General features: G+C 36.4%; 1 protein-coding gene and 1 long non-coding RNA gene across 5 annotated transcripts in view; one reads left to right on the top strand and one right to left on the bottom strand.

Annotated features, from left to right (window-relative positions):
- The window catches only part of LOC120513568, a 32,610-nt gene extending 25,334 nt beyond the window's left edge, over positions 1 to 7,276 (top strand). The window contains exons 2-3 of the long non-coding RNA XR_005630294.1: positions 617 to 822; positions 5,824 to 7,276. This is a non-coding gene — a long non-coding RNA (uncharacterized LOC120513568). The remainder of the gene's footprint in view (positions 1 to 616; positions 823 to 5,823) is intronic.
- KCNN2 (potassium calcium-activated channel subfamily N member 2) overlaps positions 1 to 21,045 on the bottom strand; it is a 72,306-nt gene that overhangs the window by 10,831 nt on the left and 40,430 nt on the right. For 3 of the 4 annotated variants that reach the window (XM_039733117.1, XM_039733116.1, XM_039733118.1), the window contains 2 exons: positions 15,177 to 15,318; positions 2,323 to 2,433 (listed from right to left, as the gene is read on the bottom strand). In XM_039733117.1, coding sequence (XP_039589051.1) covers positions 2,323 to 2,433; positions 15,177 to 15,318 — 253 coding nt within the window. Of the gene's footprint in view, positions 1 to 2,322; positions 2,434 to 7,400; positions 8,407 to 15,176; positions 15,319 to 21,045 lie in introns of those variants that run through there. The other variant, XM_039733119.1, reaches the window with a different exon arrangement.

Genomic DNA, 21,045 nt, shown 5'->3' on the forward strand with positions numbered 1-21,045 from the left:
CAGTTTCCTTTTTATACAGATGTGGTGTTCAGATCAAATGTTTTTGCACCAAGGAATAATTTTCCCTCTTCAAAGAGTTGGAACTGTTTGGTGTTTACGGCAATATAAATTACAGTGAGGAAATACTAATGCATTATCTGTATGTTAATTAAGTGAATTCAATAGGACCATAACATTTCTCTCTTTTTTTGTTCTATGGTTAACACTTAATTCTTTTAGCAATTTAACAGTCTTTTAAACTTCCAGAGCTGTTTGAGCACTTGGTCCCTGCTTTTTTGGGTTTTTTTTTTTGGTTTTTTTTTGGGTGGCATTTAGTTTTTATACTTGTTTCTTTTTTAACATTCTCCAAGAAGATGAAAAAATATGTTGCCAATTAATATGGGCAGAGTTCTTTTTAAAAAGTGCTTTGACTTTTTTTTTTTTTTTTCATTTGGCTTTCCATAAAGTGTTAAGTATACCTACAGCTCTCTTTTTAGGCCCTCCAAAATTTTCAAGAATGCTTAAAAAGATACAAATAATTTGAATGCAATGTTGATTACTGGCTGAATGACTGGGTTACTTGGAAAGAAAAATTGTCCTAATTGTCTTTATTTGTCTTTATTTTCTCTCCCTCCAGCTTTACATCATGCCAGTAACTGCAGTGTCAGAGCTAAGTCAATGGCTAAGATATTGCAGGAATGTCATGCAATAGCTTGGCCCAGAACAGGCTCCCCTACCTTGCACCTCTAAGTGTTCAAGAACCTTGTCCTGTCTTCACTGAAAGCACGACCACAGTTTAGAGAACTGCTCACAATCCCTAAGTAGCCCTTGCACTTCCAAGAGGTATGACTATCACCAGGCTGTAAGGAAAGATCCCCAGCATCTGCATGATTTGTGATCTGATGTGCATCTTGGATTTCTTTGCTTGGCTCACTTTTCATATGCTTTGAGTTTCACGAGCTTAAAGCTCTGAAAGCACCACTTGAATAAAGTATTAGATTAACACTGAGATTTACATGAAGAATAAATGAACAAAGTAAACTTCAAAAGGCATAAATAAAGAGTAGACTCAAAATCTGGCCAATCTCTGAGATACATTTAGGGCTCAGCTGTCAGATAACACTAGAAAAGTGACTGTGTTATGGAAGGACAAATTATTTTCTGTGGTCTAGTATCAACAACACCTTAACTGACTGCAATAGAAATGTAAATCAACAAGCTCAGAGAGACACCTTGTCAGACACCCTCTACACCTATATAAGAACTGTCTTCCCACTCATCCTTAGTCTTTCCCAGCTGTGACTCTTTAGAGGAGATACAGGCAGGTAGTGGTGAGCAGCACAGAAATGAGAGCCAGCACAGCCAGAGCAGTGCTCTGAGAAGCACAGCACGTGGGGACAGGACAGGGCTCTCTGCAGCACAACACCTGCAGCAGTGCAGTGCTGCAGGGAGCTGTGCTGGGGCAGCCATCCTCCTCCTCCTTGCCTGGAGCAGAACTACTCTCTCCATCTCAGGCACTGACATCCCTCTGCACCCACCACGAAGGAGAAACTCTGCTGAGTTCTGCTGAGCTGTGATTATAAGCACCTTTGTCTTCACATTAGCTCTTCTCAATAATGGAGACTGGACAAGTTGAGTGGACTGTACAGCTACCACTCATTTTCTTGTTCCCTCAACACTGACCTGCTTTATTTCAGCACAGGATTTGCATTGCCTTGTTTGCTGCATTTTCTTTCATTTAAAATATTTCCATCAATACCAATGATTCTTATTTTGTGAAAAATGGTCTCTTCTAAAAATAATGTATAAAAATATCTTTCAGAGTCCTTCATACTGTCTGCCACTAAATAAACTATGTGTTGTGTACAAAAAGCAGTTGGAAAGACTGCCTCACTGTTATTGTTCATATGTTATCAACATATGAAAACATTTGTTGTTTTCTTAAGAACATCTCTCAAAGCAGAAATTTTTGCTTTTATCAGTCATTTAACCTGTTTTAGATACAAATAGATATATTTTCATATGCCATGCAAAAGCTTTTGGTTTAATACAATACTCTAGTTTCACAGCACTTAACTGCTAATTAAGTAATTAACACCAAATACCTTCCAGTTACAAGGCACCTCTATACGATATTCTATATAAATCCTTAAAATTTGCTGACAACTTGCAGTTGCCCTCAATTTAAAGAAAAACTCAAGGCATCCAATTTCTAAGCTTTCAAAATAATACTCATTATAAAGTTCAGCAAGGATACCAAGCAGGAGACTACTTAAAAACAAATGCAGAAAGAAATTAATGCACAGTATTCCTTTTCAGTTGTGAATATAAAGTGTGACTTACTCTTTTAGTTAGCTGGGTGTCCATCATGAAATTATGCACATGTTTTTCAGCTTTGGTAAGTTCTAACTTCCTTGCCACCACAGCTACCACCAGTGCAGTGCACCCAGCACCCTGAAAACAATAAAACAAACCCCCAAGATGTTACTACTGCATTTTGCAGAGTTTTTACAGGAAGTTTCTCCTCCTGTAGAAGTATGGCAGGCATCAGGTGATTAATACCAGGTAAATACAGTGAACTTACTACAGCTGTTTCATTTCAGAGTATTATGACAAGTCAGTATTTACAGGCTAGTAAACTATTAAGCCACCAAAATAATTAGTGAGCAGCTTCACTTAAAAGTTCTGTTGTGGTTTTTTTTGTTTTGTTTTGTTTTTTTCCCTGCAGGGGTTGAACATTTGAGCATATCCCATTTCTAATGCATAAACAAAGGGAATGATAACACCAACTTTTTTTAACCCAGTAACAGAGTACCCTGTTCTTAAAATTTTCTCAAGGTTACCACAACTGTTAAAGAGGAAATAATATTAGATTAGTATTTAGCAAACACACACACACACACACACACACACAAAAGAAAAGTTTCTTAGAATTTTCTGCAGGGCCTAAAAATAATAGTAAAATTAGTATTTACTCACTTTAGTATATTTTCCTGTTGTTCTGGGTCCTTCAGTGATCTTTTCCTACATTATTTCTCCTTATCTTATTACCATATAAAATAGAACACATACACAGGACCATATCTTCAAAACTTCCATGGAGAAAATACCAATTTTCTAATTCATGCTGTGTATATGTGTGCAGATGCATGTATGCATGTGCACAACAAGCAAATTCCAGAAGGTGCCTGTTTCTTTGGAATGACAGTGGCTTCATCAGGATGACAAATACAAATGCCTCTTTATGGGGCAGGTGAAAAGGAAAGGAGGCTAAAATGAGCCAGGTAATAAGCAGTCTCAATTTTACATATCTAGAGTTATCATTACCTCTACACTATTTATAAATTCTGCTTTTTTAATATTTGTTTTAATAAACAAATTTTTACATCTTCTTTTTTTAAAAAAGTATAAATATCTCATTAAATATACAAGGTTACATTTAACTTGCAGGTTCATTCCAATCTAGCTCTTATTCATTTGTGTCAGTTACTCTTCAATATAAAACAATCTCTCATTGCTTCTCACTGAAGCTTAGCACGTTTTTAGTCACAGAGCGCTCTTCTATTCATTCTGTATTTCTCCCATAAATTTATTCTCTATCCCCCACATCTATAACTGCCTTACCCTTTCCAGAAAATCCAGAAGAAATGTCAGAATTTAGCTTTCAAAATACAAAAACATAGAGGCTGCAAAATAAATTAACTCATTGGAAACCCTTTTTACACACAGAGTACTTAAAAAAAACTGGATCTTGTCTGTCTGTGTACTTACTGAGGCATACAATGAATTCTGTGAAAGCCTTGAATTAATAATTTCTCCATTTCCCTGGTAAAAATCCATCCAAATCTTCCTCTCATTTTCTCCAATTAGTGTTCATCTTCCATCCTCAAAAGCTCTCAGCATTCCTTCAAATGAGGCCCTTATAATTTTGCTGCATTTCCTGCTTATTTCCTGTCCTCAGTACTAAGCCTTTATTTTTCTCTACCTCTCTGTTATCCAGTCTTATGACAATGGAAGTTCATGGGAATCCACTTGAAGTTTTGCTCTCTCCATGAGTCAAAATAGTGTTCCAAGTTCTTTTTCTTCTCTAGACCCCAATAACAATTAAAAAGAAAGAATACAGCCCACACAGCTTAAGGCTAAGCACTTCAGGAGCTCACTGAGCCTCCACTGAGAAGAGGACAAGGCAGAAGATGCTCTAACACATCCTACCTCCCCAGAAAACAGACAGTGCTCTTTAGGTCTTCTTCCTGTTGAGGGAAATCCTAATATACAGAAGACTTTTCTGTAGGCAGTTAGATTAATAAATTACCCCATATAATGGCAAGGAAATGAAGATAAAAGCAGAGATGTTTTGGTTCAGTGTGTCAGGAAAATTAGGGCCAGATGTTGATTTAATGACATAACCAGAGTTCTGCCTTCTCACAGCAAGAAAGCTAGGATGGAAATGAGCTTATCAATACAGACCCCACTGGGGGGTGGTTTAAAAAACACCTACTTAAGCCAATTTACTGGGGGACAGAAATACTAGATGACTTTTTCCCAATCTCCCTCAAAAAGGGTAGAGGAAGGTGGCAGGCAAGAGCTTGCTTTGAAGCAAAATCATTCCAGCCTTTGTGATTAAGCCATTTTCAACGTGGCACAGCAGCTGTAAGGGCCAAATGCTGTCAAAAGTAGGAGTTTTATGTCTCACATACAATATACTGCCTGTGGTGTCACAATACTGTCACTGGTGAGCTGTGACAACCACCTCTGTGGTGTATATGCACTGCTATCTTCCTCATCTCCAGAACAACTTGTTGTGATGGCAAGGTATTCTAAATTCAGTTTAAACCTCCTGGTTTTGTGGTATATGATGGGATCTCAGGACACGAACATGAGTTCTTCTAGTGTTTCTTCAGAAGTAGGAAGTATTATACTACCTGCATGTTTACATTTCACAGTACTCTAAGGGGAAAAGAATCACTCATAGCAGCTTACAACAATGACTAAAATTCCACTTAAACTACATGATGCTGATTAACATTTTATGTTGCAGCAACCTGCAGTAATACATGGCTCCCCTAAAGAGTTCAGCATCCTTAAAAATACTCATAAAATTATTCAAAATTGCAGAAATTAAATAGAGGAAATACAGTTACTTCAAAAAATGGTAGCATTGTGTGCATGATACTTGCCATGTTTTTTGAATATGCTGATTCATAGGAAAATCAGTAGGTCAGCTGGTAAGCTCAGTTTGTTATACCAGTACTATGCAATGCATCAGCTACTTACTTATTAAAATTACTCAATCTAAGCAAAAGTACTATTTCATCTGCAGGAGGGGTTTTCTAGAGAATAAAATTCTACAAAGTCTTATATTTGATTACTGCATTAACTTTCAGCATCATTATTTTTATCCAGTTTTGAAGTAAATAATTAAATAAATCATTGCTTCAAGCTCCTGTTCAGGAGAATTATATGTAAGATGACAAAAATTAAAAAAGTAGGACCATATATATTTTCAGGTATGAAAGCATTAATCAATTCTATCTGAAATTCACACTCCTTAATCAGCAGCCTGACCACCTCCTGCATTACAGAGTTTATTTTGGCTTGGTAAGCAGCCTGGTTTTAAGGGCACTTAGGACAGAAATTATTACAACACATGCAGTGTAAGCAAATTGATCAAGCCAAGGCTAAGGTCTGACTACAGTGTTCATCTGCTCCACTTAGTGGAAATAGTAATAACAGAATTAACCATTCATTAATTTGATGGTGTTCAAGTACTTTATGATCAAGTGTTTGCCAGCAACCACCCATTTCAAAAGCTGATTCTGATACCTGAATTCTTCTGTTTTCCAGAAAGCATGTACAAGCTGAATGAAATTATCTACTAAAGCATGAGAAGCTCTTAAAGATCACAGACTGAAGAATAGGCAAGATTAGGACTCCACTGATGAGCTGAGCAATGCCTATTTCCTGTTTGCAAGGATCAGAAGATGAAGCACATGAATTTCATCCTGAACACACATTATTTCTTGCTTGATATGAAGTGTACCATATTTGTCTACAGTAAAAGCAAGAAGTCTGAAAATAAATAAAAATAATATCCACAGTCTTCCAGCTGAGCAAATCAACAAACTCTGGACTTCACAGTGGCATCAGATCTCTGATGCATTTATGAGCAGTACAACCTTTAGCATAAAGTTCACAACCATTTACACAGGACAGAACTTGCCTTGATTGTCAATCAATTTAGCTGCTGTTGCTTATGAAAAAAATTGGATGTGACTGCAAGCAACTTGAGGACATTCTTTGTATCACCTTTAATTCTAAATATGCTGCTCCTGTTAAGGACAAAGAATGACACCTAAAGTTCAAATGCTCATGCAGGTAGACAAGTCTGTGAAAGCCATTCTCCTCTCTAGCCCTCTTTGATGCCAAAGTGAGTTTCCCTGACAGAAATGTAAGTGGAAGTGTATGTTGGCATTTTACTCATATATGGTCAGGCAGTTTTTAAACACTAGTAGGATAATAATTTTCTCCATTACATAAACCTATACGATGACTGATACACCTTAAAAAATGAATAGAAGGATGGATTAAATTGAGGGGGAAAAAATAACATCATAGGCATTAATGTCAAGCCCATGTTATTTGAAAAGGGAAAGAGAGGAAAGATTAAATTAATTGTATTTTAAGCTATATTTTAAATTTAGCAACTGAACGTGACATGAATTTAGCTTCAACGTGACCTTCAGAAAAAAGCATGACTATTACTTGGTGTTGTCTTTCATTTTACTTACAGCCATCACAAATTGCAACTTCCCCTATTTTCTGCACAATCTCTCCTCTTGGCACTTAGTTCTGAATTATTGCAAGCCTCCTTTCAACTGCTTTAACAAAACAAACTATGTCTTAGACACATCAGAGATTGCTGCAATGGTTATTTTCTTTGCCTGTCATTCTTACAATGCTACTCCGCTCTGTGTTGATGCAGTCCCTTCTCTATGGCATCGTATACAGAACATTTGCCCTCAGCTGCAGTATTTTATGATTCCTCATGGATTTCATTTCTAACAACATCTTTCAGACAGATTCTTTGCATCACCTATTTACTTAGTAAAAGCTCCCAAGAAACATATAAATCTAATATATAGTTTTCTTTTAAAACCTTCCCCTTTGTTTAGGATTTTACTTACTACAAAGCCTAGCAAAATCAGTGAAGGTACGTCAGATTCTGGTATGCCAATATGACTTCTACTGATCCTACATAATTCCTCTTTGTTTCCCATTCTATTTGCTCTATGGGAATGCTAAACTTGTCAGTAGTTTGGACTATGTATTTCCATTCTCTTTATACAGCACTGGTATCAATAGGATTAGGAGTCCTGAAGGGCTACAGGAATATAAATAAGAATTAATAAAGGTGGTAGGCCTGTATTACCCAGTTATAGCATCATACTAGATCTGACTTTCCCTTTTCCTTCCTTGTCAAAGTCACTCACCAATATATTTCTATATGGCAGCTGAGATGCCTTTTGCAGTCCAAACTCAATCCTCTGTCCTCTTCACTTCTGCAATCCACACTGAGCTTTCTGCTGATATCAGCAGAATCACCACATCAAAGCTGACTAACTAAAAGTTACTACAGAGGATTTTACATTACAGTAAACCACACCTGACACAGCCATGGCAGCTGGAGGGAAAAAGCTGGTGTTTCCCACAGCACACAACGAAAATGTGGCTATGGAATCTGGATCAAGACCATGCCTTTACTACCACTCACTAGTGCTAAGACTGAAGGTTCACACAGCTGCAAGACAGTGATTGGAAAACTGCAGGGTTCAGACTTCAAGGGCAGTCTAGCATGTACATCCAGCATTCTTGTCAAGGCCCAGATTTACTGGCAGCCAGAGAAGTGTTTTCAACTCTTCAACCAAGGGTCTATCTAAGGCAAGTAAAGCTTAGCACCGGCGGCATTTTCAGTTAGAACTGAAAGCAGCAGGTCAGCAGAGAAACCCTGTCGTCCTCTAAGTAAATGCCTCAGGCATTGTCAATTGGTTCTTTTTTTGATAAGGTTTTGAGATACCTTTACAAGACTACAGCAAATTGAGTCACTACTGCAACCACCTGGAGGGTGCTGCTGGTGAGAAGGGAAGCAACACTGTGTATCAGCGTCTCTGTTGACTTTCTCTGGCATCTTTGGTTTACTGGACTGGAAGTGAAGTGCAATCTTAAGTGGTGTAGGCGTCACAAAAGTGTCCTGCTATACTTGCCTGTAGCTGAAAGAAGGCAGTTGCCACATTTCTTGCTCACTTCTCTTGGGATCCACTGAGGGAGAGAGAAGGTGCGCTTTGCAGACATATGGTTCTGGTGGGAAATTTAGCTCTGCACCAGAAAAGGCACAACATTCCTCCTGCTGCTCTGCATAAAATGAAAATCCTGTAAGAATTTAAACAGGTATTTTGTTCATTCGGCTCTCTCAAAGGTGGACATACATGACCACCAGGGAAGGGGAAAAAATTTTTAAAAAATGTTGCTTGAAGTAAAAAAAACCTCTCCAAAACAATACAGACAGAAGCTAGGGAAATGGTGCTGTATTAATATGGGTTTGCATTTGTCACTGTTTACTGGGAGAGATGCATAACCTTGCAAGACTGAAATAAAAGAGTAATAGGACAACAACTATGTTATCTCACCAAAGGGTGATCAAAAAAACCTTTGCATTATTTATACTTTCGTGTATTCAATATTTGCCTTGCTACTATTATCTTCAGTGGAGTTTGTCTGCATCACATCTAGAACTTTATTGCAACATTTAAATTTCTGATCTATATAAGAGTAGATGAGCAGGATTGTTTACTTCGAATTAGCCCATAAGGTTTTTAGCAATGTTGTGGAAAAAAAAAAATATGAAGACCATTAAACTGTTATGTATAAATGTGAAATTGATTCAATAGTGTCACACATAAGAATGGGTAGTCTTAAGTGAGGGTGAAGTAGACTTCTTGAGAAATGAAAGCTGGGTACTAGGAGAGACATCTGGGACAGCAGAGGACATAATGATTTATAACATGAAGACAGTATCTCTTCTACAGGGGAACCTATAAAGGACTGTAGTGTTAATGAATGTATTGTTAATGACTGTAGACTGTCAGGGAACTCTGACAATTGAATATGCCCTCATGACTGGGCTTCTGGTAAACCTTCAGTCGTCATAACAGGTAAAACACCCCTGGACAGTGTATCCCAAAAGGCATAAAAAACTTTTTGCTGAGCAAGGGTTGAAGTCTAATTTCCTTAAATGAGCAGACTTAACAGCCTGTAAGGCTGATGGGAAACATAATTTCAATAATTCAGGATGAAAGCTACCAGTGACGTTCTTTTTCTTCACCTGTGTTGTAAATACAAAAGTTTCATGAGAATATGTGTAAAAGTATACAAAAACTGCTGTATTAAATCTAAGGCTATTGCTAATGAAATTACATTTTCTCAGATCAAAGAAGTTTTACTGCAACAGTCATCGACTTTAGTCATACCTATGTAAACAACAACACTCATGTTGCTTCTCAATTGCTTCTCATTCCAGCCAGGAACTAATTGCCTTTGAATTTACTGAAATGCATCCATAACTAGACCTTAGTGGGAAAAAGTTCCTGTGTCCTCTGACACTTCAAAAACTTCCCTGCTCTACTAGTACAAACTAAAGACCTTCTGAAGAAGCTTTTTTCCCTTAATTTTTCTCATTTTGAAAGACGGTGAAACCTTTCAAGACGTGTTGTTTACTCAAATGGAGTAGAACTTTTGCCATTGTCTCACTTTTCAGACTAATGCCCTCTTAATGTACTTCATGTTTTAAAGCTTCCCAACTTGATTTTGGTAATTTATGATTCTTTACTTCAGCTAGAAATTTCATTCCAACAAGCCACAGACATAAAATAATCCCAAACTACCTTTTTGCCTCCCTACAAAAGTTATCATTTGTACAATTTTTTGTGCTGGAACAACAGTAGTAGAGGAGCTGACAAATTTCTCAGCAGACCAGCATTTAATAGCTTTACTCCTAAGATGCAGACATCATTAACTGTCTTCTCCATATAAAATATCTGCTCAATACATTGCCTACTTAGGTTGTATTATGCTAGAAGGAACAAACGCCGTCTATTCTAAATACTTTGTTGGTAACTTATAATAACAATAAATACTTGTATTTATTACTGTATTATCAGAATCTACTAAATTATATTCCAGCATATCTGAGACATGGACCCAAGATGCTATCAAATCACACAAAAAGCTTTTCATATTTTCTGTACTCTCAGAGAAGTAAAAACTGAGCAGTGTTCTAGATGTTTGATATCTTCTTATCCACAGAGTCATGCACCACAGCACTTTAACTTAAATTGATCATACCTTTTCAGCTTTTAAAGTGTAATTCAAAATACATTTCTGTATTTTATAAAGCATTATGTTTCTCTGACACACTACACAATTAAACAACTTGAACAGAAGTTTTCATAAAATCACAAATTTTAGACATTATTATGCATAATAATTTATGATATTTTTGTACATTATCCATAAAGTTATAAAAAATAATTTCCATATTTGCTTCAATCTGATGTTTACCTTATTTTTCTGTTTTTCAGAACTCATTCCAGAAGACATGCAGACAGTGTTAACTATGTAGTTAGAATCTACTTGTTTTTCACCTCTTTTTTCTTACAATCTAACAACTATTAAATTTCAAAAATAATACAGTTCAGATTTTGCTACCAACAAAGAATAAGACAGTTAGAAACTGCTACTCTAAGTGCCTTGTTCCTATTTTAGATAGTTCTCTGTATCTTGTCCACAGCTATTGTATACATTTAAGAAACTCTCCTTATTTATTTGGTTCTTTCCTAGGTCTAACAATCTCTTTGAAGTTCATTTCAACAAGAAAAGCAATTAAAGTATAATTTCCATATTAGCAATGCAGACACTTGTAATAAAATCTGATTGTAAGATAATAATACAGTTCAGATTTTGCTACCAACAAAGAATAAGACAGTTAGAAACTGCTACTCTAAGTGCCTTGTTCCTATTTTAGATAGTTCTCTGTATCTTGTCCACAGCTATTGTATACATTTAAGAAACTCTCCTTATTTATTTGGTTCTTTCCTAGGTCTAACAATCTCTTTGAAGTTCATTTCAACAAGAAAAGCAATTAAAGTATAATTTCCATATTAGCAATGCAGACACTTGTAATAAAATCTATTTCATTTAAAGCAAACTTCATCAAGCTATACCCAACCAACTGCATTCTGTGACAGGACAACTGCAATTCACCCATTTTATTTGCAGCAACATAGGTTTGGCCTACATGTCTGGTACTAACCATTGGTGGGTGGCTTTGCAGGAAGATTCTGCATCATAAACTTTGCATCATACAACAAACGCACCACCTCACCACATAGTGCTGGATCTAAAAGGAAAATGTCCTTCTTAAAACTCATAACAGGTCCATGTATTTGCAGGCAGAAGAATGAATTGCCATTGCTTTATCTTGCGTAACTGCAACAGCTTAAAAAGGTCTGCAAAAGTTATCAATCTCACAGTCCATAATTATGCACCTTTCCATATCTTCTCACACTCCTCCTTACCAATTTCTACAGACCTTTAAATTTTTGCTAACTTCATTAATGTCCTTATAAAGCAGGGAAAATTTTGCAAACCACTCCAAGGCCCTAGATGCAAAAAGCCATTAGGAAGGTGGAAGTGCTGCCTACACAACCAGCAACCTTGTACGGTTTCTTAGAAACCTTGTATGGTTTCTAAATTCCACTTAGAAACCATACAAGGAAATTGCTCCACCTGCAGTTGAGATCACCTTGCTGATGAGCATCTGAGAGATCTGCCTGGGTGGGCACTGACAACCTGGCATGGCAGCTTCAGCAGGCATAAAACACATGCAAATACAGTACCCCAACAAGCTGCACAGCATGGCAAGGATGCCACAGGTCTCCACATCTCCTCCCTATCCCGTTCTGAGAACAGTGACAGCAGCTGTATGTGTGTCCATCCAACACACTCTTCCAGACCTACCTAATGTACACAGGGGGCAGAGAATACATTTATAGTCCACCTGGCCCACAGTCTACTACTGCCGCTTAGTAAAGTCTCATTGGAAAAACACAGACTGGTAATTGAGTTGAGGCATCCAGTTCAGTTTCACTTGCTTGATTGTAAAACTTCTCTGCATTGGCTCCTCTTTGTAACACATTGTGACAGTATTTTTATGAAAGTTTCATACATTTAAGTGCTTTGCAAGATCAAAATGTAAATTGTTCATATTTTTTCACTGTTTGCCTTTTTTGTTCACAGGTGGTTTTTTTTGTTGTTGTTTTTTTTTGTTTGTTTTATTTTGGTTTTTTCCCCAGTTTCTCTAATACATTAATCAAACTTCTTTGCTGTCTTACTCTCAACAATTCTCAAGGCATTCTTCCATTTGATATGTGTAAAGATTTTCCTATTTTGCAGCAGTGTGCACTTGTAGAGTTTAAAAGATCAGAGACTAAGACAGCAGTAGTTACAATGTCAATCACCAACACAACTTGCTGCCACCAGCGGACTGCACAAAGTCCACTTCTCAGGCTGGAGTATAGAGTTTAAAAGATGTCACTTTACATCAGAGACTAAGACAGCAGTAGTTACAATGTCAATCACCAACACAACTTGCTGCCACCAGCGGACTGCACAAAGTCCACTTCTCAGGCTGGAGTACAAGGCAGAGTTCACTGCCTTGTACCCCCTGAGCACTCCCATTTCCATTGCACAGAAAGCTATTCCTGGGGCAGAAGTGGGAGGATAGACACGGCACCAGGGTTTTTCCTTCATAGGAATCAAGACACCAAAGTAGGCTTCCTTGAGCCACCAGTTCCACAGAGCCAATATTAATTCTTCAGTTTTCTGTGTAACTACTCTTGTACTCACAAGTATTTCTATTTATTCCCCCTTCCATCCATTTTAATAGGGACCTTACCCAAAAGCAAACACTCAGCAGTATTTGGCATTGATCACAGTAATCCAATGCATTTACTGCTTCAGATGCTAGGGAATTACACTTTATTTCTTAAAACCAAATTTATGTTTTTATTTTACTACATCCATTCAACGATTACCTTTGTGTGTCTTTTAATTAGATCAATTGCTCCTATTGAAATAAAAATCACTAGGTCTGTTCTTTTAGGATTTTATATTTTCCACAACAAACATTAATTAGTTACTGTACAAGTTTCAGAAGAGTAATTGCTTTTAAAGAACGATATTCAAGATCTGGAAACTTTCTGGTATTACAGGTTAGGCTAGAAGAGAGTTCATTATTATGTTTACTGTGCCATATTTCCTCGGGTCCTTTATAAAAACAAAACAAAACAAAACACAAGCCCCAAAAACCCCAAAGTAATTCAGCATCTGACTTTTTCTCATTGCTCCATGTTATTTTATCTCAAAGATTATTTTAATGTAATTAGTGGTTAGGCTTTCTATTCTTTTACCTATCACAGCACAGCAGCTACTTGGCTCATTTTCTTGTTAAGAATGCTTTCTGTCTCTATAGATGTTTATCCCAAATTCATTACCATGATATCCTGATCCAAAACAGCTGCAGAACCTATAATCACTAAGAAAACCCAATAAGAGAAATGAAAGTTTCATCCATACATTTTACAAGTCTACCAGATGTGAAAAAGAGATGCCAATGTGTGAAAATGGTATGTATAAATCCATACTTCCATGAAAGCAGTGGAAGTGACTTTGTATGAGGATTCTATTCTGCAATCCTTGCCCTGCAAGGTGTCAATAAACACTGCTTCTCCATCTCTTTTTCCTTGTGAATTTATGAGCACATTTCATTCTCTCTGGCATCAGTATCCAACACAGAAAGGAGCAAAGGCAAACACCCCAGAAGATGGCAGATTTGAGCTCAGCCAACAGCCTTTAAAAAAGCCCTGTGAGTCCTCCCCCTGCTTTTAGCCTGTACCTTTCACCTCCACTGCAAACTCAATATGTATTTACCACCTTTTGCAAAATATACTAGAAATCTTTATTAATCTTTGTCAATAATGGTCAATGAATTGAAAGCTATCAGGTTTTTTTAAAATATTTTTGAAGCATTTGTCAAAAAACCCCTCAAACCTTACAAAAAAAAAAAAAAAAAAGGTTTTTTTCCTCTCTGGACATAAAACATACACTTATTATAAACAAATACTCTATCACCCTATCTGCTCAAAAGGAGCAACACTTTGATATAATTTTCTTTCAGCCATAATCCCAATATAGCTGTTTTAACAGAGCCAGATTACTTATACATGCATGACTTATAATTAATGGCAAAAATTCAGAAGCAAGTATGTATCTCACTGTTGTATACTGCGCACACATGACAATCATTCAGTCTTTCTTATTCACAGGGACATTTACACAGAAGCTGGTATAAATAAGAGTGGCAGAGTCCAGAACTTGTTTGCATCTAATTTACTGTAGATATTTGTAAATTTTCCCAGCATTACAATATATTGCTTTACTCCCTGCCCAACTATGACCAAACAACAAATTAAAACCAGACATGAAATACACTTAATAAATATATATTGAGCATGCCTAACCTAACAACTGCTGCATGATATCAATGGTAGTAAAAGATATTATTGTGCAATTTGCATAACATAATTCCACTTAAAGCAATGGACTGTTATGAATAATATGTTATTAGACTTACAAGAAATAGAGTAGAAAACTATGCTCAAACAAAAGAATTTTAAGAATTTTGCCACCATTATGTCTCTTTGTGATTAATTTTAAGAAACAAAATTCATAACTGAAGAGCCATTATTAGTACTGGTCCAATTACACATACCCAAAGATGATCAAGATGATATGATACCTTTACATTTAATGAAAGACTTTATTGAGATTTCTGAAACTATGAATTATGTCAGGGTGCAATTTGTTTCTCTGTATTTTATTGCACAGCTACCAAATTTTTGCTTAAAAAGAAGAAAACTCCATTTTATTACTAGGAATGAGAGACTATAGGTATGGTCTAATTATGTATACACTCCACAAGACAGAAGATAAGTATTTCTTTATGGCTACCAGAAGTTTTGGGCTTAATTTCAAATTAATTAACAGCAAACACAATCTCATATCCAATTAACAAATTCACTCACCATGATTCCAGTAAGTAAACAGACCCCTTTTCCACAGTATGTATTTGGTACCATATCCCCATATCCAATGGATAGAAAAGTTATTGAAATCAACCACATTGCTCCAAGGAAATTGCTAGTAACATCCTGTTGGTCATGGTATCTGAAAAGAAGAAGAAAACAATTTCTTTATAGTGAAAACATTTGTTAAACAATTGTGCTCTCAGAAAAAAAAATGCATTAACTGGTCCATACAACCATTTTTGTATACAATCTCATTTTAAAAGCAGCTGTAAGGAACTAAATATAACTCAGATACAATTACATGAGCAGTAATGAATCAGAAGATATAGAAATAACACCAGTAGTAGGAATGGTTTATATTTCAGTATTTGTTTATTACTGTAAAGTAGCAGAAAACTCTTTGTTTTTATTATAACTTCTTCACCAGGGGTACAAGTCCTGGTAATACTCTGCAGGAGCATAAGGCACCACAATACCACAGTTGCTGTGGTTTGAAACAAATATGAGAGTCAGAACACATTGCGTGCACAACCAGACAGCAGAGTACATCTTCATCTCCTTGGCCTGAGTGCAATGCTATGATCCGAAATCCAATCCTAAATGAACACATACATGCTGACTTAGACAACCTATGGTCTTCCCTCTCCTTCCACAAGTTCAAGGTAAATAAAATGTATGCCATTGTATTTCTCACCATCAAAAGATGTTTATCTTAAATATAGCAAAAACTCCCTTTAGTGTCTAGTCAGCTATTACGTGAAATTTCATAATGTGCCATTTCTTGACTTAGTTTCAATATTATAGTAGAATATGTTCACTTGCTCCTTCCAAAAACTGCCAAGTTTAGATTAATAATCTTGTCTTCACATGACACATACACCGAATGGAAGGTGAAGATACATTTTACTTTTAAAAACCTGTTGTCACCACTCTCTCTGCGGTGGGGGAAAAAAAAAAGCCGAATAGCCTAAAGTAGGGTGGAATTTTGCTTCCTGGACAGGGCAGCTCTGCCATAGAGACTCTCTGCAGCAGCCACTGCAGACTCAAGGTTGCAATCACCCCTACAGCTTCTGTGAAGCCTCAGGTTAACTAAATGCTATTAGATTCCCCAAGGGTATTATTTTAGCCAGTCCCTAAATCTGTGTCTCACAGCAGTCACAGAGGGCCATTTATTTAATTAGTTCACAAATCCGTAAACAATCTTCTTCCCACAACTGAAATAACTGCTTCTGTTTCCTTCCTTTCCGGACTGCAGTCTCCGTGACGGACCAAGAATGCAGAGCAAGCACACAGGCACCTCAGGAAACTCCCAGTTCTCACACTTGTAAGATATTCACCATAAATGTCTGAAAAATGCTATCTTCAAAGTCCCATCCATGCTCTGATGATTACAACTACATAAAAGCTCTTTGACTGCCAGAGACCACAGCAATCACTCCAATCAAGCCTGTTTCAGACTTCACCTGGATTTTCCTCTCTCCTGGTGTCAGTGTTTTCTCTCACATACTTTATGCAGGTTTTTCTGTTTTGCCTAGAACAAAACCTAAGAAAATGTAGGAAAAGCCCAGATTTGGAGGTCCTAAGGACATAAACAATAATAACCACAACAGCAAAAAAGAGTTAAAAAAAGAACTAAAAAGAACGGCAGATTTAACTCATGATCATAGAGTTTTGCATACAGCAAAACACAATCTGACTTTTTTTTTTTTTCCCTAGACTGCACTAAATGTTAGGGATTTTGGTCTCAACTTAACAAACATAGCAAGTAACAGCAGTGAAACAAATATATGGATGCAGAGAGAGAAACACAGTTTTCCCATCCAGGAGGCAACAACAAAGTCCGGTACAGGACTAAAAATCATGCTAAAAATCCCTAGAGAGTATCAAGTAAGAGATATGATCCACAGGGTCTGGATGAGCTTACAGAAGGGTACTAAAGCTACAATACATTCTAAGGTTAGCAACTAAGGCAAATATTAAGAAATGCCCATATAAATATTTATAATACATTTCTTTAATGCCTCTCTTTGGACTTTGACCCTGGTCATTTCCATGCTTCATATGACTGAAAACAGAACATTCAAAGACAACTCACTAAGTTCCAGAAATAAATAACTCATAAGGAATATCAAAACTGCTTTCTTATGTCTTGAACGACACGGGGAAGAGATAATGGAAGTCTTTATCCACTTATGCTCCTTTGCCCATGTCAGAAAACATACAAGCCAACCTACACATAGGTTCTTTAAAAAAGGTGACATAAATTTTAAAAGGCACATCAGAAATTCTTCAAGTTTCATTGGAGACATGGAGACAATTAAGGTTCCCTAGATGAAGTATTCATTAAAGGTATCTACATCAGTATTTGTTAGCACAATTCAAGAACCTGTTTAAATGTTTCCATCTTGTTAGGTCAGGAGTTCTGGATCTCCTGCTCAGAGTATTTCACCTAGTTATGATTTTAAGGCTATAGTTCAGCAATCAAATGTTGCATGCTTTATTTAAAAATCATCACTAGTATATATTAATGAATTTACTGTGATTAAGAAACAAAGGCTATGGGAGGACATGAAATTGTTGCAGGTATTGCTGCAACTGCTCAAGCACAGTAAAGCATGCAAATTATATAATTTAATATTAAAAAAAACCTAATTTTTTTTTTTTTTTGTGCAACTGTACACAGAAAGTTGAAGGGCTGACTTCTGAAGTTACAAATCTGTAGGTAAAATTGAGAGAGTATAAAAGGGTATCACACTCATGATAATATGATAATCCTGTAAAAATTTCTTTGACATATTTTTAAGAAGGTGGTTTAATCTTGTCTCATATATTTTGTAACCTCACTTAAAACTTTTGAATCTCTGTGGTTAGCAGTTGTGGTACATGTCTACATGCTTTGGATTTTCCTAAGATTACTGCTGTGTCAGCAGAGATTTCCAAGTCCTTTATTAAGTAATTAGGCATTACTATCACTTGAGACTCAAGCCTGAACCAGCAAAGCCAGGACAGTCTTCTGCTACCCTGTGTCCACAATCAGGTAAAAAAAAATATTATTATATCTGCATCAAAGCAGGAAAAGCAGTATCTTAAGAAAGTAGTATTGCAGAATCTTTATTTGTACATTCACGGAAATGGCTAAAAATTAACACCAGAGCCATTTAAACTACTTTGTTTTGAGGAAGGGGAAAGAAATCAACCCACTGCCTTTAGATGTGTTTTTGAAGTTATCCCAGCATCAAAGAGTGAACTTCTCCATTTATGCAGGGAATAGCAAAACGGTCACAGCAAAAGTTAAACTTTCTCACATTTTTCTATAGGAGCATCTCTAACATGTGGCTGTAGAAGTCACCAGAAGACCTCATAAAAGCCATTCCTACAACTGTATCTTTCACTTTACCATTGAGATTATTCCCAGTAGAGCCAATTCCAGTGGACATTATAGAGAGCAGAGAAGCCAACTACACCAGCAGTAGTTGGCGTCTTGCTCTCTGCCAGTAATCAGAAGCCACTACGAACATCTCCTCATTCCAGCTGGACTGTGAAAGACAACTTGGGTATAACACATTCCAATATTCAACTGTAGTTTTCCCACAGTATCCATTCACTCTATATCTGAAACTTCTGAAATCCAACAGGAAAACACTTTACCATGGAAAGCTAGGAAGCCTGAAATTTCAGAATTAAAGAAATAGAGACAAAGATTTCCTTTCAGTGAAGAGTTTTACACTTCTTGACAGAAGAATCTAATGACAAGATTCTTCAAAGCAGAATCTTGTCATTACCAACCAAATTTCAAAACGGAAGATTTGTTGTCATTAATTCTTATTTATAAAGAGGTTTTTATTTTTATATATTTTTATTTTTTAAATTAGTCATGGCAAATATTCATGTAAATATTTAAAGCCCACTATTCTTAGTGAACAAAAATCTGCATAAGAAAGATTGTGAATCACTTGAAGGTAAGAACTAGTATTTAATTGTATTAAACCTGCATCTATATATAGTATGATTTTCTTGATTACACTCAGCCTCACACAGCTGCAGAATAAAGGGTCATTTAGAAAAGCTATGTATTCCTTCAGTGTACAAAAATCATTGGCTGAAGTCACATAGGCATAAGAATTATTTATCACACTTCTTTTCTAATAAGGAATATGTCAGCAGGCAGGCAGTGCTGCAGCTGGAACACACTATTCACCAGGCAATCATCATTCTGTGAAACACCACTATCCAGTTCTCACCAATCAGCATATATAAGTCTTGACACCACTCTAATTTAAACCAAAAATAGCTGAATTATTGTATTTGTGAAAAAATAGCATGGCTCAATTCCTTCTCAAACCAAACTGAGTGGGAGTTTTACAACTCATCTCAGAAAAATATAAATATATTCCTCCGGCGACAATACTGCAGTGGCTTTGTTTGTCAAAGAAATATTTCAAATTCTTCATCAAACAGCAGTCTCCTTCTTCTGCTTTCACTGTTGGTGTCATGATTTTCAGTACTGCTTCCCTTCCCTGTGTGTATGTGATGAAGTTTCATTTAGTTGGTAGAAACATCTGCTTTTCAGCTGCACATAATTATCACACATTCACATCTGGACATCTAAGACACATTAATCTTAAAAAGAGATTAATAAGAAGTAATCAAGTGTAACATTAAGCTTGACCACTGGTGCACTAACTCACGCTCAGCAGTTTCAATTCCGTTACTCTCGCTTCCATGAACAGTCGCTGATAACTTTGCTATTTTTGGTTTTGCCCCCTTGAACAAGTAAAGGAAAGAACTAAAAATGATTGAAAAGATGACCATTTCTGTAGGGAAGAAATAGACTGCTTTTACCATAATCAAGAAGGAAGTCCTGGCAATGGCAATTCAGGCTGAGTTTTTTCTTGTCAAACGTAAAAATCTTTTAGACTATTAACAGCTGGAAACAGGCTTATTCCAGTAAATCAGAAACTTGTCAAGGCTCTGTTGAGAAACTGATTGATCTAACCACTTATTAGAGCTCCCCCACAGTATCAGACCATTCTGTTACTGTCTTTTTAGTCTTAGTTAGATGGTTAATACCAGCAGCAATTTATCTAAGATGATAGCAGAGATGTCTTTGTACTCCTTCTCCCTTCCTCCTGTTTAAAAGAAAGAAAAAAGAAATCCATAATGGCACATGGAAGGAACAGTGGGGCTGACTTCAAATATGATTAAGTCAATGGAAGAAATTTTGCCTGCCTTGATGGGCTTAGGATCAGAAGGGCAGCTTGGAAAAATGTATGGTGCTCCTTATCATTTTTCTAACACTTCTGCTGATGTTCCCCAAATATTTATGAAGAGCAGCAAAAATGTTATTGTCACAATAACTGCTTAATGAAAGTGCAAAACACCACAACAAATGCCTGCATTTCAAACAGACTGATTCACAACTGTAGCAGTTGTGAACCCAATCAAAAGTAATGGGTAAGAGTCAGCTGAATGGATTGCTTCTACCACAGCCAGAAATATTAATGATTTTTCTGCTAAGAGCACTTTCAGGCTATTTACAAAAAGCTAATAAAACCAAGAAATGTGAAGCATTCTATGTAATTAGCATGTTATTTGCAAGATAAATGAAAAATAATCTAAAAGGAAACAAAAGGACCTAGGGGAGAAATATCAACACAAAATCAACACAAAAATGGGGGAGATTGTGTGTTTTTAAGAAATTTTACCATTGTTTTTAATAAAAACTATAGTTTAAATATAAGGGTAAAGACATAAAATTACCCCTAGCCTCTGTCAGATACTCACCCATCAATTCTTGAGCAAGACAAACCACCAGTAGAGAAATAATGATAAACTGCCATTTTCACTAAGGATGCCAAGCTTTTAT

The sequence above is a fragment of the Passer montanus genome, unplaced genomic scaffold (genome assembly GCF_014805655.1).
Source record: "Passer montanus isolate IOZ18808 unplaced genomic scaffold, ASM1480565v1 scaffold83, whole genome shotgun sequence".
Classification (NCBI taxonomy): domain Eukaryota; kingdom Metazoa; phylum Chordata; class Aves; order Passeriformes; family Passeridae; genus Passer; species Passer montanus.